General features: G+C 43.5%; 3 protein-coding genes across 3 annotated transcripts; 1 reads left to right on the forward strand and 2 right to left on the reverse strand.

Annotated features, from left to right (window-relative positions):
- Positions 1 to 88: 88 nt before the first annotated feature.
- Positions 89 to 2622, reverse strand: LOC108034252 (armadillo repeat-containing protein gudu). The gene is made up of 3 exons (XM_017109106.3): positions 1852 to 2622; positions 394 to 1645; positions 89 to 336 (listed from the first exon to the last, which is right to left on the reverse strand). The coding sequence occupies exons 1-3, from the start codon at positions 2466 to 2468 to the stop codon at positions 196 to 198; spliced, it is 2010 nt and encodes a 669-aa protein (XP_016964595.1). The 5' UTR covers positions 2469 to 2622; the 3' UTR covers positions 89 to 195.
- Positions 2623 to 3304: 682 nt separating this feature from the next.
- On the forward strand, positions 3305 to 7257 carry LOC108033870 (MTOR-associated protein MEAK7). The gene is made up of 7 exons (XM_017108513.3): positions 3305 to 3558; positions 5094 to 5318; positions 5603 to 5918; positions 5990 to 6363; positions 6425 to 6531; positions 6593 to 6683; positions 6742 to 7257. Exons 1-7 carry the CDS (start codon positions 3430 to 3432, stop codon positions 6844 to 6846), a joined length of 1347 nt encoding a protein of 448 aa, XP_016964002.1. The 5' UTR covers positions 3305 to 3429; the 3' UTR covers positions 6847 to 7257.
- Positions 7258 to 7393: 136 nt separating this feature from the next.
- LOC108033869 (neither inactivation nor afterpotential protein C) lies at positions 7394 to 14415 on the reverse strand. Its single transcript, XM_017108512.2, has 14 exons — positions 14271 to 14415; positions 13430 to 13754; positions 12440 to 13303; positions 11370 to 12307; positions 10982 to 11274; positions 10650 to 10921; positions 10237 to 10523; positions 9948 to 10097; positions 9795 to 9892; positions 9683 to 9736; positions 8926 to 9113; positions 8332 to 8747; positions 7996 to 8275; positions 7394 to 7942 (listed from the first exon to the last, which is right to left on the reverse strand). The coding sequence occupies exons 2-14, from the start codon at positions 13712 to 13714 to the stop codon at positions 7562 to 7564; spliced, it is 4506 nt and encodes a 1501-aa protein (XP_016964001.1). The 5' UTR covers positions 13715 to 13754; positions 14271 to 14415; the 3' UTR covers positions 7394 to 7561.
- Between the last annotated feature and the right edge of the window lie 43 nt (positions 14416 to 14458).

The following is a 14458-nucleotide window of genomic DNA, read 5'->3' on the forward strand; positions in this document are numbered from 1 at the left end:
TAATTGGTTTTTATACATACATATGTCTTATAAAGTCACTTATAAAAAGACTCTTTTAGTGCCATATGCTATATTTAAACTTTAAAAGTTGATATTTTTTATGTTATTATTTATTGTTTATAAGGCAATTGCTAGCACTGGCATTTATATTTAGTCAAATAGTAATTTTTCAACATAACAAAGCAAAACGCAAGTTCAGTCATCGTCGATTTTAAGCAGATATTCCTCGGCCCGCAAAGCCAGTTCACGTATATTCCTCAGACAACCAGCGGCGGCCAACTGAAGCTCCTTATTAGTAGATCCAATGCACTCCAGCAGGAACGGAACCACTCCACTCTAAAGTATCATAAAAAACTTATAGATGGTTAACAAGCTCAGAAAGTACATTCTCACCTGGTGCATGGTGATGCAGTTCTGCGGATCCATCGATAGCTTTTCCAGCGCCATGGCTGTGCTGCGATGCACCAGAGGATTGTCGCTGGTCATGTAGGTGACAATCGGAGTGACAGTGCGCAGGCGTCCCAGCTCCTCCGTATTATTGCCAAAGCAGGCACAGGCGGCCACGGCAGCTGCCAGATTCATTCGCAGCAGATCATCAGTGGTCTGGACGAGATCGGCCAGCTTATAGATGACCCTAAGATCGGTTAGAATGGCCAGATTAGTCTGATCCTGGGCGATGGTCGCTATGGCTGCGCAAACGGCAGACAAAACCATAATATCCTTGGACTTCAGCAGACCCACCACCAGTTCCATGGCGCCCACCAGACTCCTGACCAATTCAGCGGAATCGTGGGCATTTCGAACGCAAGGACATATGGCATAGGCGGCATGGGCCTGAACCCTTGTGCTGGTGTTCTTCAGAAGAGACCAGATCAGTCGAACCGCATCCAGATCTTCTAAGATCCTCATGCTCTCCGGGTCTTCGGCGCACTCCTTCAAACCCTTGGCTAGGTTTTCCAGGAGAGGAGCATGGGAACTGTTGAGTAGAGAGACCATGGCTGGCAGTCCCCCCGCCTGGCGCAGCTGCTCTCGATTGCTCTGGAACCGCACGCATTCCGATATAGCACCGGTGACATTGGTCAGCACCTCGTCACACTCATCGTTCAGCAGGGCCACCAAGTTATTCACCGTCCTCAGTTGATCCAGCACTTTGACATTCGCATCGGTTACGGCACACATCCAAATCGCTCCAGTGGCGCCACGCAAAAGGGGCTTATTGTCCCTCAAGTTCTTGTCCTTTATGATGGTAACCAGGGGCTCCAAGCCCCCAGCCTCCCTCACCAAATCCCTGGTATTCCCATCGAAGGCACACTTATAGATCGCCGTACTACCCTCCATCTTGAGCTCAGTGTTTTCGGAACTCAAATGGGTCACAATATCGGGTATCATGCCCTCGGTGGTGATGGCCAGTTGGAATTTCGGCTCCGAGGAGCACTTTCGAACGGTGCCCATTATGGGAATGACCACATCGATGTGGCAGGATTTGAGAAGTTGGGCCATCAAAGGGACTATTCCGCTTTTGCGCATCTGCTCCATATTGTGCTTGGAATCGGCCAGGGTAAAAAGGGCTCGGGCTCCAGCTCGTGTCATGTCCAGCGATTCCAGATCATCGGCACTTAACTGGTCCCGAGGGGTCTTTAAAATACTGGAAAGTATTCAACAAATTCTTATGGATTTTCTTATGAACATAACGCCATTTCTTTGGATTATAAATTTAAATGTTTTAAAATATTTAAAATTTTTGTAGTAAAATTTAACTAACATAGTTGTTTTATGATATAATCCGGAAGTCATAATGAAGAAATGTGTTCCTCATGACATAACAACTACTTTAACTAATTGCAAACTCACCTTAACTTGATGTCGATAAGATCCACCAGCTTGGGGATTCCTCCGCAGGTGCGCACATACTTCCTAGCCAGCCGCACCTTGCACACATTCGCCAACGTCTCGGCTGCCATGGTCTTCAGATCCTTCATCGAGGAGTTCAAAATGTCCACAATCAGCGGAATGCCATCGAGATCCACGATGGTCTTCCTTATATCGATGTTCAGGGTGATATCCGAGAGAACGGTGAGGGCGCCCAAACAACACTTGGTGTCGCTGCACTCCAGGATATTGACCAGGACGTCCAGTCCGCCGATGTCCGAGATGGCGAACTGATTGATCTGGGTGCTCAGATCGTAGTCCTTCAAGCAGCACAACGATACTATAGTGGCTGTCTGATTGCCCGCCTTGATGTACTTCACCAGTTTCTGGATATTGTAATAGTCTGCCGGAATTTCAGCGGCCCTTGCCACCTCTTTCCAGCGATCTTCCTCATCCGTGGACGACTCCACCTCCGTGGTATCCGAATCCTCGGCGATTACCTGCCTCTTATCCTTGGAGAACCTATTCGGACAGGATCCGCACTGTTCCCGAATTTTCCGGCCCCGATGCTGAGACGTCCCGCTACTAGTGAGAATCATTTTTTTTGGGGTGCAGTCCTTAAGAATTTTACCAGTCGAACTTATAAAATAACTCTCGGAATGCCAGGTTCACAGACTTATGTATGGGAATTTATTGTATTTTTTTGTGTAAGAGAATTTTTGGGCTAGTCAATTGATTTAATACGGCGTGTTGCTAAGGTAACAAAGGTACTTTTCAAAAATGCCCCCGATAAAAGCAAGGGTACCGATAAGTTGTATGAGGTCCCAAATTCCAATAGTTTTGATTTTGGTTTTCATTCTAAAGTTATGGATTAGCATTGTGAGGAGTAGGTACTGTACATTATTAGTAATAGATAAAATAATATAATAATCAATAAATGTTTGCTGAATCTTACATTTAATTTTAGTAAGTTTTACCAGATAACAAATAAGAATGTCTTAGGCTGGAGTTGTAACTTTTTTCGGGTTTGAATTTTCCTATCTCTACGCAACGTCCAGTTCTTTTCTGTATCGGATACAAAGTATTTATTGGATATATATTTGGGAGATATATTTTTGGGAGATATGGATACCTATATTTGTGATTTCTTTATTTGTTGGTATTATTGATTTTTTGACCAAAATGCATTTTTGTTTATTGAAGGGAACGAGTAATTATTGGGATTTGCAAACCTGCCTTATGTCGTATCTGTTCCAAAAGAAGATTCGAGATTCTGTGAAAACAAACTTAAAAGTTAGGTAAAATAATTCGTATTTTCCATTAGCAAAGACACCCACCCAGCGAAGTGGGGGCACACACCACTCAATGTGTTGGCAGCGCGAAAAGTTATCGGTATCTCAAAGATTGTTTTGCCATCGAAGGGAAATCGATTTTACTCCCAGCTCTAGGTTGTGTTGTTTGTTTTTTATTTTCAATTAAAATCCGCGATCACAAAGCAGCAGCCGCATCGTTTATTTACCTGCTGTCGTAATACCAGACAACTGATTCTGCCCCAGGGAAATGGGAAATGCGAGTGGCAAGCGTGAGACGGATAGTCTCTACACGTCGGAGGAGCTCCGCATGCTGGAGTCGGCCTACAAAAACGCTTCTGGCGGAGCCCTCGAGAAGTTGACCCAAGACAGGCTGGTGGTAAGTGCGAGTCCAGTGCCACGTGTGTGGTTTGGGTGCGAAAATCAATGCCCAACTGCAGGCTGCAGTTGCGGAAGGGTCAGGGTCACAAGTTCAAGGACGCGCGGAGTGAACTTCCTTGAACAGAAAAAAAACAAGAATCAGGTTCATGACAAACGGCCATCTATAGATGGTATACTGCTGCGATTTCACTCTATGAAAGGGTATATATAAGAAATGTGAATCAATTCAATTAAACAAAATATTAAAATTAAAAATAATAGATATTATCAGAAAAGTTATGAACATTAAAAATATAAAAAGTTAAAATTTTGGTAATTAATTTTTTTACTTAAATCCCAAGTTGATTTCGTTGTAAAAGCCTCTTGGCGAAAAAATGCATATTCACTTTCTATGGATACTTTTGTAGATATTACTGAAGCGCCTTCTATTATTGTTACCTTTTCAATTACCTGAAAATAAGATTTCAAATTTAGGAACGCAAGGTGCTTATTTTATTAATAGAAAACTTGAAAGGTAAATAACCTTATACTCTAATGACTTGATGAAAAATAGTAATGCCTTTTACATCGCCATGAATACATACATATATTTCTATGCATACAGCTCCTAAGCATTATAATTGTTATCTACCCATTCAGCTCAAACAATTTTATCGTACACAGTTTATAATCTAAGAAATGTGATATAACATCTTCCGATGCCGGTTCAAAGCCCCCAGATCTCTCAGTTGTTTTATTTTTACCGCAACAGATGACGGAAATGCAACCATTCAGAAATGTTCGTTTGTAACCAGATGATTCCTTAAATTGTTGCTTATTTAATCTATTTTTAGCTCCAGTTTGATTAACACCCCAGTCGCTAGGGTATAGCAAAATTCGATATCTGTGCGTGACAACAAAGGTGTTATCAGTCTTGAACTGATAATTCCTGAACCTCTGCGAGCGGGGCTACAATTTGTCTAATTTGTTTGCGGCCGCATTTCGTTGTTTGTCTTTTGCTTTGTTGAATTTGCTTGCTAACGAATTAGTCGTGATTTCGATGACTGGGGTTGTCAATTAGGGCCAGCCCAATTGAATTAAAAATAAACAATATGCTTAACCGCTTCGCGGCAGCCCATATGGTCCCGCATTCACATAAATTTAATAATCACTGCACGGAGCACAAATGTTTTCCCCTATAAAGTAAGGCGGAATTTTAAAGTTAAAAACAAATTTATATTCGTGCGGATTTCCTTTGAACATTAAAATAAATTGTATTCAAACTAAGCACTAAGCTATTTAGATTACTACAGATTTTAAACGGGCAACCATTGTTAGGCTCTTCAATTTATTGTTAATGCTATAATATCAAAACAATCTTGTGAAGGCCAAATCATGAATATTTTTTCCGTGTACAGCCCTCAATGGGTTAATCTGTGTCAGCGCTTCCCAGACCTTCGTTCCCTGCAAGAATTCGCTGACAGCAGCGGGAAAATTATGTTTACGTATCCGGTGCGCATTTTGTTTATATTCTTTGTTTTGTTTTGAACTCAGGAAACTTGGTCGCAAACCATAGAACGCTCCCTGGCCGAAAGTACGTCTCAGTATCTATTTACACCGACAAAGCCTGGTCAGCAATTTGTCAACATACAGCTGAAGAAGTTCGGCGAGCCCTACTACATCATGGAGCGGGGAACCATTGACCAGAAGATCCAAATGCTCCTGGGCTCGATGGAAAAAAGTGGAAATGACACCTTCAACAGCAAGCAATTGGAGCAGGTGAGTCTATAAATAAACCACTTTTTACGGGGTTGTTGTAAACACTATCAAATATCGTTGAAATATTATAATATTAAATCCGTTTGCGCTTTGATCCTAAATGTATTCCTTGTTTTATTCATTAAAGTTTTTGAGATATGATGTTGACATACATCTTTTGATATAAAAGTACATATAAATTGATTAATTATTATAGTTATAAATATTCTCAGAAACTTATAATTTGTAAATTTGCCTATACTGTATTTACAAGAGTCTAAATTAATCAATTTAATTTTTTGTAGTACATCTACACGGTGATCAAGAGCTACGTGCACTTGGAGAGCACTGCCAAGCACTCGAGCATCAAGGACTGGCACGAGCTGGGCTTTATCACCACAGAGCGCTCCGCAGCCACATTCGCCAAGGGCCTGATGCGGAATCTGGGCAAGGATCTGGAGCACACAATGCCCAGCGAGGCTTTGGAGCGATGGTTGCACCTCACTCCCCAGTTCCTGCAGATCTGGCGCGAGGTCTTCAGTCAGCTGTACTGTCGTCATGGTGGCAGCAAACGCAACATTATCAAGGAAATAGAAATTCCAATTCTGCCAGAACTGTGTGGTATGAATTGAACACATTTTAAATGATAAATTAATATGTTAAAGGACTAATAACTTTTTTTTCCTTTCCAGATGCTCCCCAAAATAGTCACTATCGCCCAATCATCGAACTGCCGCACGTCATATATATTAATGCACAATTGCCCCGTGAGCATCGGCACAAGTGGCGTTTTCTCTTCTCATCGAAAATCAATGGTGAAAGCTTCTCGACTATGTTGGGAAAGGTCCTGGACAAGGGACCCACGTTGTTCTTCATCGAGGACGAGGATCAATACATATTTGGTGGCTATGCGTCCGAATCGTGGTCTGTGAAACCTCAATTCGGTGGTGATGATAGCTCCTTGCTCTACACCCTAAGCCCTGCCATGCGGTGCTTTTCGGCCACAACTTATAACGATCACTATCAGTATTTGAATATGAATCAGCAGACTATGCCGAATGGTCTGGTGAGTAATGTTTATAGGTTATTGATTGATTGCTCCGCTAATTGTTTATATCTGGGCACAGGGTATGGGCGGTCAGTTTGATTTCTGGGGTCTTTGGATTGACTGCACTTTTGGCGATGGACAGAGCGTTGAAAGCTGCACCACATATCGAGATTATGTGCAATTAAGGTGAGTAAATCTCTTTCTTTGAAAACTCTTTTGAAAAAATTCCATATCAATCTTTTCACAGTAAACGCAAGCAATTTAAAATACGAAACATGGAAGTCTGGGCCGTTGGAGACTTACCGGTAAAAGAGGGTGATGAAGAAGGCGATGGTCATGTGAGTTTTATTAGACACCATTTTAAAATAACATATAATGTGAACTTAAAACCCCCAGAAACGTTCGGTGCTGGATAGCAATCTGGAAGATCGTGCTATGTTGGAAATATCTGGCAAGAAAATGCATTCGGATGGCTTACGCGAACCCGGCATGGATGATTGATATTATATGAAACTATCAAGAGGAAAAGCTTTGTTTTATCATGTTCGAGATTTAATGAGATCATGCCCGTTTTGGGTGTGCAGTTAATGATTCAATTCTATTTCCTTTAGCCTTATTGCGATCCTTATCAAACACACAAAAAAAGTCCTGCGAACAAAAAGTATTTGTTCAATCCATTCCTATAAACCTTTTTGTTTAGCTATTAATGTTTATATATACAATGTATAATGGATATAGTTTATTTAATACTGAGAGTATTGTTGTTGCGTTTTATATCTAAAAGTGTGAAAATGAAATCATTTAAATAGTGTAACAAACAAGCAAGCATAATAAGCAATGTTAAGTCGTCGAATTTTCCCATTTTCTATCCTACGTCAATAAAATGCAAAATATTTGCTGAATTCTAATTTATTTCCAAGTGTTTCAAATGTTATACGGCAAACGATTTAAACTGAAGTGAATTAATCACATTGGATTTTTCGAAGTTCTAAAAAGGAAACAATTCCAGCCAGATTGGTATTAGTACCAATAAATGCATCGAGTACAATTGAATATGAATTCAAGATAATTTATTAATTCCATTGTGTGAAAGATTTTTGAGAAAGTGTTATGTAGCTTTTCATTGTTCTGGAATTTTAGGTGGGTTTTGTTAATCTCGATTATCTTATCGTTAAAAACGCATTGCATAACATCTAATAGTTCTCTTTGTATAATTTTAGATATCCACGGCATAGCCAGACAGTGTCACCCCGGGTGCGATCTCCTCCTCCACATAGGAACCTGCCTCCTCGAAGGACCTGGCATTGCTGTCTTCGAAGCTGCGTCCCACGCTGGCAGGAGCTTGCCTCAATGTGGGAGCCCTCTGCTGCTGGCCAAAGTTCCTAGACACCCCATAGTTTCCCGATGATGAGTTGTAGCCCTCGTCCTCCTGGAAGCGGCGACCTGTCGATCTTAGTTTGGGCGCCTGGAAGGTGTGCTGCTGGCCACTGTCCGATCCCCGACGACTGTTAAAGTCGTAGGTGCTGGTCTCGGCTCCTCTTGGATAGTTTGTCTTACGTAGCATGGCCTTGAAGTTGAATGGTGGATCCTCGGAGCTCTGCAAAGAAAATGGGTTGAGCATTTCCCCAGATAAGATGACACTATACCTACATCTCCCTCGTTGCGAGCCATGTTCTGAAGTTCCCTCACTGGATCCGATGGTGGGTACGAGGATCTTTGCTGATAGTTGCGCTGCTGCTGGTTGGGATTATTGCGATAATAGTTGGATGAGGGCATTGGTGGCGGAGGAGGTGGAGGCGCCGCATAGCCCTTCAAGGAGTTGCGCCTGGATCCGGAACGATGGACGCCCCAGCTCTGGTTGCTGTTATAGTTGCTGCTGTAGCTGTTGTAGGCATTGTTATATGCATTCATGTTCATCTGCATTTGATTTCTGACCAACCAAGAAGCTATATTTTATATTTATTAAGTGACTGTGTTTTTCCTTACCTCCTTAGCTGTTGAGGATCCCGAAAGTAACCCTGATTGTAGATATTATCGCTCTCGCCCATGCGGTCCCAGTTGGTCTGGCAAGCCTGCTCCTTCTTATATGCATTGTAGGTCAGGGCACAGGAAGTCATCGAGGGATTGCGCTGCAGGGGACTGTCCCAAGGCTCGTCGTCCTCCATGTGCTGCGTGAGGAGCTGGTTGGGGAACGTCTGGCGGGAGATGGAGTTGGCCGGGTCCACCATGTACTGGGTGTCGTAGAAGGGAATCTGGTCCAGCCGGAAGGGCATCTTCTTCATGGGCACTGGCAGTGGTCCCAGCTGCGAGGAGTTCACCTCCCGCATGTTGATCCTCTCGAAGGGCACAGCCCGGGTGCACTTATTCAATCCGGCCACCATTCTTTGATTGTAGATGTGCACCTGTGGAATTAATGTTGGTTGTTTTTTAAAAATATTTGTCAAGAAACGCGAGAAACAATACAAATAAGTTAAACGAATTTATAAGTTGTGATAAGGAGTTCTACAATAATTAATAATATTTTCTATCATTATTATTTCTAGATTATTTTAGGATTTTTTGTGGAAGATTTTGACTCACCTGCTGTGAGAGATTGACAAAGTCCTGGAAGCGAGCCGCCCTGTAGTGCAACAGGACCTGGAAGATGGACTTCTCGCGCCACTTTTTGGCAAACGGGCGGATAAAGTCGGCGGTGTTTTCGTTCAGCTGGCCGGACTTCTCGTTGACCAGCGGAGGGAGGCGGACCCGGTCGCGGAATCCCCTAAAGGCTGTGGGAAAATGGAAACGGGAAAGAGCCGTTAGAGTAACCCATTTGAAAGGCGGTCAGCGGGGTGGACGGAGGAGAATGAGAGGGAAGTCACCTTAATTTAATTAAATTTTCATTTCTTTTCTACGCAGCACTTATAATTCATCTCTTTCCGCAGGTGCCGTCGATGTTAAGTGTTATGTCTCAGACTGCTATAAGCCGATTGGTTGCATCAGATGGAAAATACAACCGCCCAGCGGGGTGGGATCCACATTTGACACCGCTAAGCGGCTTAAGTGGTTGCCGAGACCCTAGACTAGTTGATTGCTTTGTTTTTTGCGTTTTCTAGATTTTATTGGTAGTAGTATTACGAGTAGTATCGATCGATATAGTGATATAGTGTGTATAAATGGTATATAGCAGGGGCCTATTCGTCGACGGAGGCCTGTTCGATCTTGGATATTCGCACCGCCGCCAGGGCCTCGTCCATTCTGGCCTCGAGGAACATCTCCTCGGCCTCCGAGGGCGTCTCACTAATGTCGATGTGCTCCTCGTCGTACTCTCTTAGCCTATCCACCTGCGTTTTTTTACCTTTTTGTATTTTGGACGCGGCCACATCCTGATGCTCCGGCCCCTTTTTGCCCACTATGAGAGTATTTACAATTAGGATTTATAGTATTGCATTTTAGTTTATATAACTTACATTTAAACACCTTGCCGCCCTTGACGCGTTTTCGTGCTAGCAAGGCCCGCATCATGGATTGCACCTTGATGACCTTCTTCACCTGCAGCTCGTACAATCTAAAATCCATTCTTATTAGTAACAATTTTTTAGGGGTAAGAATTGGTCTCTCACCTGGCCAAGAACTCATCATTATAGTAACGCAAAAATACTTTGGTCTTGCCCAAAGACCAGCCTTCCATCTTGAGACGCAAGAACAAAAGACGACAATTATCCTTGGTCATTTCCACGGGTTCATCAAAGTCAAAGGCGAGGAATTGATATCTAAGAAGAACAATAAAAACCGAATTATTATATAAACATTAAAAGAAGTATAATAGAACCAAAAAATAATATTATCTGGGGGAATTTAGTTAATGCAGCATATTTTATATTTTTGCCACTATAATTGTATGATACCCACCTCCTCAGAAACTCCTCAAACGGCAGGCGTGAGCTAAAGCCTTTCTGCCGGGCAATGACAGTGTCCAAGACTCCCAGGGCCTTCATCTGTTGTTGGACGACGTCCGAGTGGAAAGCCCTGGGCTTGTACTCCAGATCAGCGCGAATACAGCGGACAAAGTGCACGCCGAGATTTGTGTTCTGGCTGAGCATTTTGAGCAGGGTCAGGCAGGTGAAGCGGAAGTTGGCCGCCAGGGTTCGGAGATTATTCACCTGGGAGATGCATCCAGCACTCAGAGTGTTCAAAGCCTAAAAGGGATATTTTATAAAATAATTTTATTATTTCAACCCATTGAATTATTTTTAAAGAAACTTTCTTTAGAAAAAATGTATTCCAATGCAATTGAAAATATTAATGAAATATTAACTACTCACGTAGGACTTCCGTTCGGTCTCATCCTTATGCTGAATGGCCTCAAAGGGCATCGTGAGGTTGCCAGCCTTGGTCAGTTGATTGGTGAACATGAGCATGATGCTCTCATCCAGCGAGGAGCGGAAGGTCTCGATCATTTCCGGCGGTACGAAGTCCCGGTTAATGTCGGTAAAGGCCCGCGTATCGTAAATGATGCGGCCCGTGTAATGAGCCACGGATATCTCAGTGGCAGTGTGCTTCTTCACAAACTGGCTGTGCTTTTCCGAAACACGATCTGCGAAGTAAGATAACCACTTAGAATGAGATATTCCAATGAGTGACACCTCTGGCATACCCATAATCAAATCCTGATCTTGGCAAGAGCGTGAGGCATCATCAATAATATAGAACAAGCCATCCGGTTTGGTTAGCAAATTATCCAGAGCGGTCTTGTTGTCGTAGAAATTCAGGTTAATGGTATCGATGTCCTCAGCCTCCATTTCCAGCATTTCGCTGATGAAAATGCGCTGGTTGTAATGATATTGCATCTGCTCGTTGAGAGTGTTGATCATCAGTTGCTCGAGACCGTTCCGATTGAAGCACTCGAAGCCGAACATGTCATGGATAATGATGGCATTGGTGTCACCACTAAAGAGATGTATAGTTTTGATGTACCAATATTTATTTAGGATTATTAAACTTTTTGAAAACCTTATAAAATATGCGTTTTATGCGATACTTACAACACAGCCCTTGGGAAGGACATGTTCATGTTGATCCTGTTGATGATAAAGTCCACCAATCGGGAGTAGAGGGTGCTGGCCACTGCGTCGCGGGCATCTCTGGCTTCATCAGTGCTATATTGACGCCTCTCGGCGATGCCGCCCTTGACCATTATGAAGTTGGTCAGGGACCACATGAATTTCTTCTCATCCACCCGCAGAAGCTCTGCAATCCGCGACACGATGTCGGTGTTCTCCACTTCCGCAAACTTTCCGTTCGGCCGGAAACGGATATTGCCAATGTTCAAAATGGCCGCCAGCACCTTGCGAACGGTCTCCAATTGCTTGTGATTGAAATCAATATCCCTGAGGATGTTCTCGAACTCCTTGAATTTCTCCACATTTCCCTCGGGATCATCGCGACGATATTTCAGCTTTGTTGGGGGAACCTCTGGCGGAACTCGCAGATAGCGATAGTTGCGATCAGCCTTGAGATTGTACTCCTTGAGCTGATTCTGCTGATTGATGAAGTCGTAGAAGTAGTAGAAAATGTGGAAGTTGTGCTGGGTGCCATCCGTAGTGGCCACTCGCAACTTTTCCAGCATATACATATTGAAGACGGCCCCACTCATCTTGCCGGTCTTGCCGAAGGTCAAACAATATTGCAGAACACATCTGGTGGAGTCGTTGTTCACCGGAGTGCCAGCATTCACCAACATCAGGATGGCCTTGATGGAGTTCTCCACCCGGCCAGTGGCTCCTCGGTTGCCATCGCCCAGGTAGCACAGGTGCTTGATCAGCAACCGGGCATTGGTCGACTTGCCCGAGTAACTTTCCCCGGAGAGCACGATGTGCTGTGGCTCCCGATGATGCAGCATGTCCTGGTAGGCGATGTCGGCCACCGAGAAAATATGCGGCTGGTTCTCGGAGCGCGACTTGAAGCGGTACTTGGCATGGAACTGGGGAAAGAATAAATATGTTAGAAAATATAACAACGAATCGACTTGAAATAGGTAAAAATTATAGGTATTTAATAATGCCTAAAATAGTTAATTATGGAGAATGGCTTAAGCGATATTTTATGAACTCACCTCCGGGGGAAATTCCTCCTTAATTTCATTAGAATTCAAGGACAACAAGATATCACCAATGAAACTGTACGATCCACCCGTCATAATTCGGTGACGCAGTGATTCAATTATGCTCTCATCCACAGGATTTTCGAGAGCAGCCAAGTCCTCCGGGTACATCCTCTCCGGCTTCTCATCGAACCGCTTGACATAGCCGCGGTCCACAAACAGTTCCGGCTCCTTGTACAAAGTCTTGACGTCCCTGGACAGTTCCAGCATCTCCGCGATGTCCGAACGCATCTCGTCCTCGTTTTCGATGAGTTCCGTGAGAAACGGATGCTCCACCATCTCGACCATCATGGGCCGATTCTCGGCATTCTTCTCCAGACTCTCGGAGATGAAATCATTGATCTGCTGCGACCAGTTGGTGGGTCGCATCAAGGTCGGGGGAGGGTTGCGAATAATTTGGAACATGGCCCTAGTGGGATGCATGTCGGCGAATGGTGGCTTTCCATCGGCCAACTCGATGGTGGTGATACCCAAGGCCCAGACATCGGCGCGAACAGTGATATCTGGATCCCGGGACTCCATAGCGGACACCACTTCGGGAGCCATCCAACAGGGCGAACCTATGCAGGTTCCCCGCTTTCCTAGGGTGGAGTCCACCTGACGGGACAACCCGAAGTCGCAGAGCTTCACTCGTCCATTCTTGGTCAGCAAGATGTTGTCCCCTCGGATGTCCCGATGAAGGACATGATTACGGTTCAGCTCGATGGCCGCACGGCAAGTCTCCCGGATGATGTAGGCAATGTGCTCCTCTCGCATGCGACGGTCCAGTTTTAGGAGCTTGTTCACCATATCCACTGCAGTTCCTCCCGAGCAGTACTAAAATGGAAAGTTTTTTTTAAAAATATATTATTAATTTATAACACTAGTGAGTTACATTTATTTTTTATACAGTAAAATATCATATTAATTTTTTTTTAGGTAAATATAAAAATCTCGACTCACCTCCATGACGAACCAGATCTCATCGGGTCCGTTTGGCTTCGACAGCTTGTACACCCCGTAGAATTCCGGAAGATTGGGATGGTCACAGTAGTCCCGCAGAGTGCGGTACTCCTCCTCGATCGACACCTGGTGCTCCTCATCGTAGTGCTGAATCTTCAGGGCCACGATCCGATCATTGTCCAACTCCTTGGCCCGGAAAACCTTGGCATTCACACCCTGGGCTATCTCCTCGTAGATCTCGAACTTATCCGTAGGATCCGGCAATTGCGAGTACGGTAAGTACATCCTGACTTAGTTGAATATCCTGGGCGTTCGAAGAATATTCCTGCGATGGTTCAATTGAGTTAGGCTTGCAAGAAAAGGTCTTCATAAAGGGGTTGTCAAGGGGATTTCACGTTACAATTCTCTTTTGTTCAAATCGCATTATACTTATGCTATGGTTCAATTGCATAACACTTAAGGAATTGCATTCTAGAGGTTTCTTTTGGTCTTTTGGTTGAAAACGGGTTGGCTTTATTTTAAATAGGAAATGATATTATTTTGTTACCTTAAACTTTAAAATAATATTAAATGGGTTTACAAAATTTTAAATTTATAAATAAAAATAATAAAGACCTTTAGAAAACTAATACTTTTCAATATTAATTTCTGGAAATCCTTGCATCTTCAATTTTAAAATCGAATGATATTTTACACCGCTTTTAATTCTTTGACAACAGGACAACTCAAAAAACGTTAAAATACGCCGGTTTTGTTCCCGTCGAAACTTTATTTGCAACTTAAACTAGTTGTATGAGATTCACTTCGAAGATCTTGTAGCACTTTATCCTTCAGGACACACCTTTTCCGTTTCAGAGTGGCACACTTCCTTGAGATATCTTTCTTTGGGAAGTAGTTATTTAAACTTTCGAACCGACCGCACGCATGCAGCACGTACCGCTGCCGTAAGCCAACTAAATGATGGGCCAATGCAATCGACGGCTTTTCACTGGCAAGGAAGGAAGCCTTTCAATGGGCAGTACCTGGGTG

The sequence above is a fragment of the Drosophila biarmipes genome, chromosome 2L, assembly GCF_025231255.1.
Source record: "Drosophila biarmipes strain raj3 chromosome 2L, RU_DBia_V1.1, whole genome shotgun sequence".
Lineage (NCBI taxonomy): Eukaryota > Metazoa > Arthropoda > Insecta > Diptera > Drosophilidae > Drosophila > Drosophila biarmipes.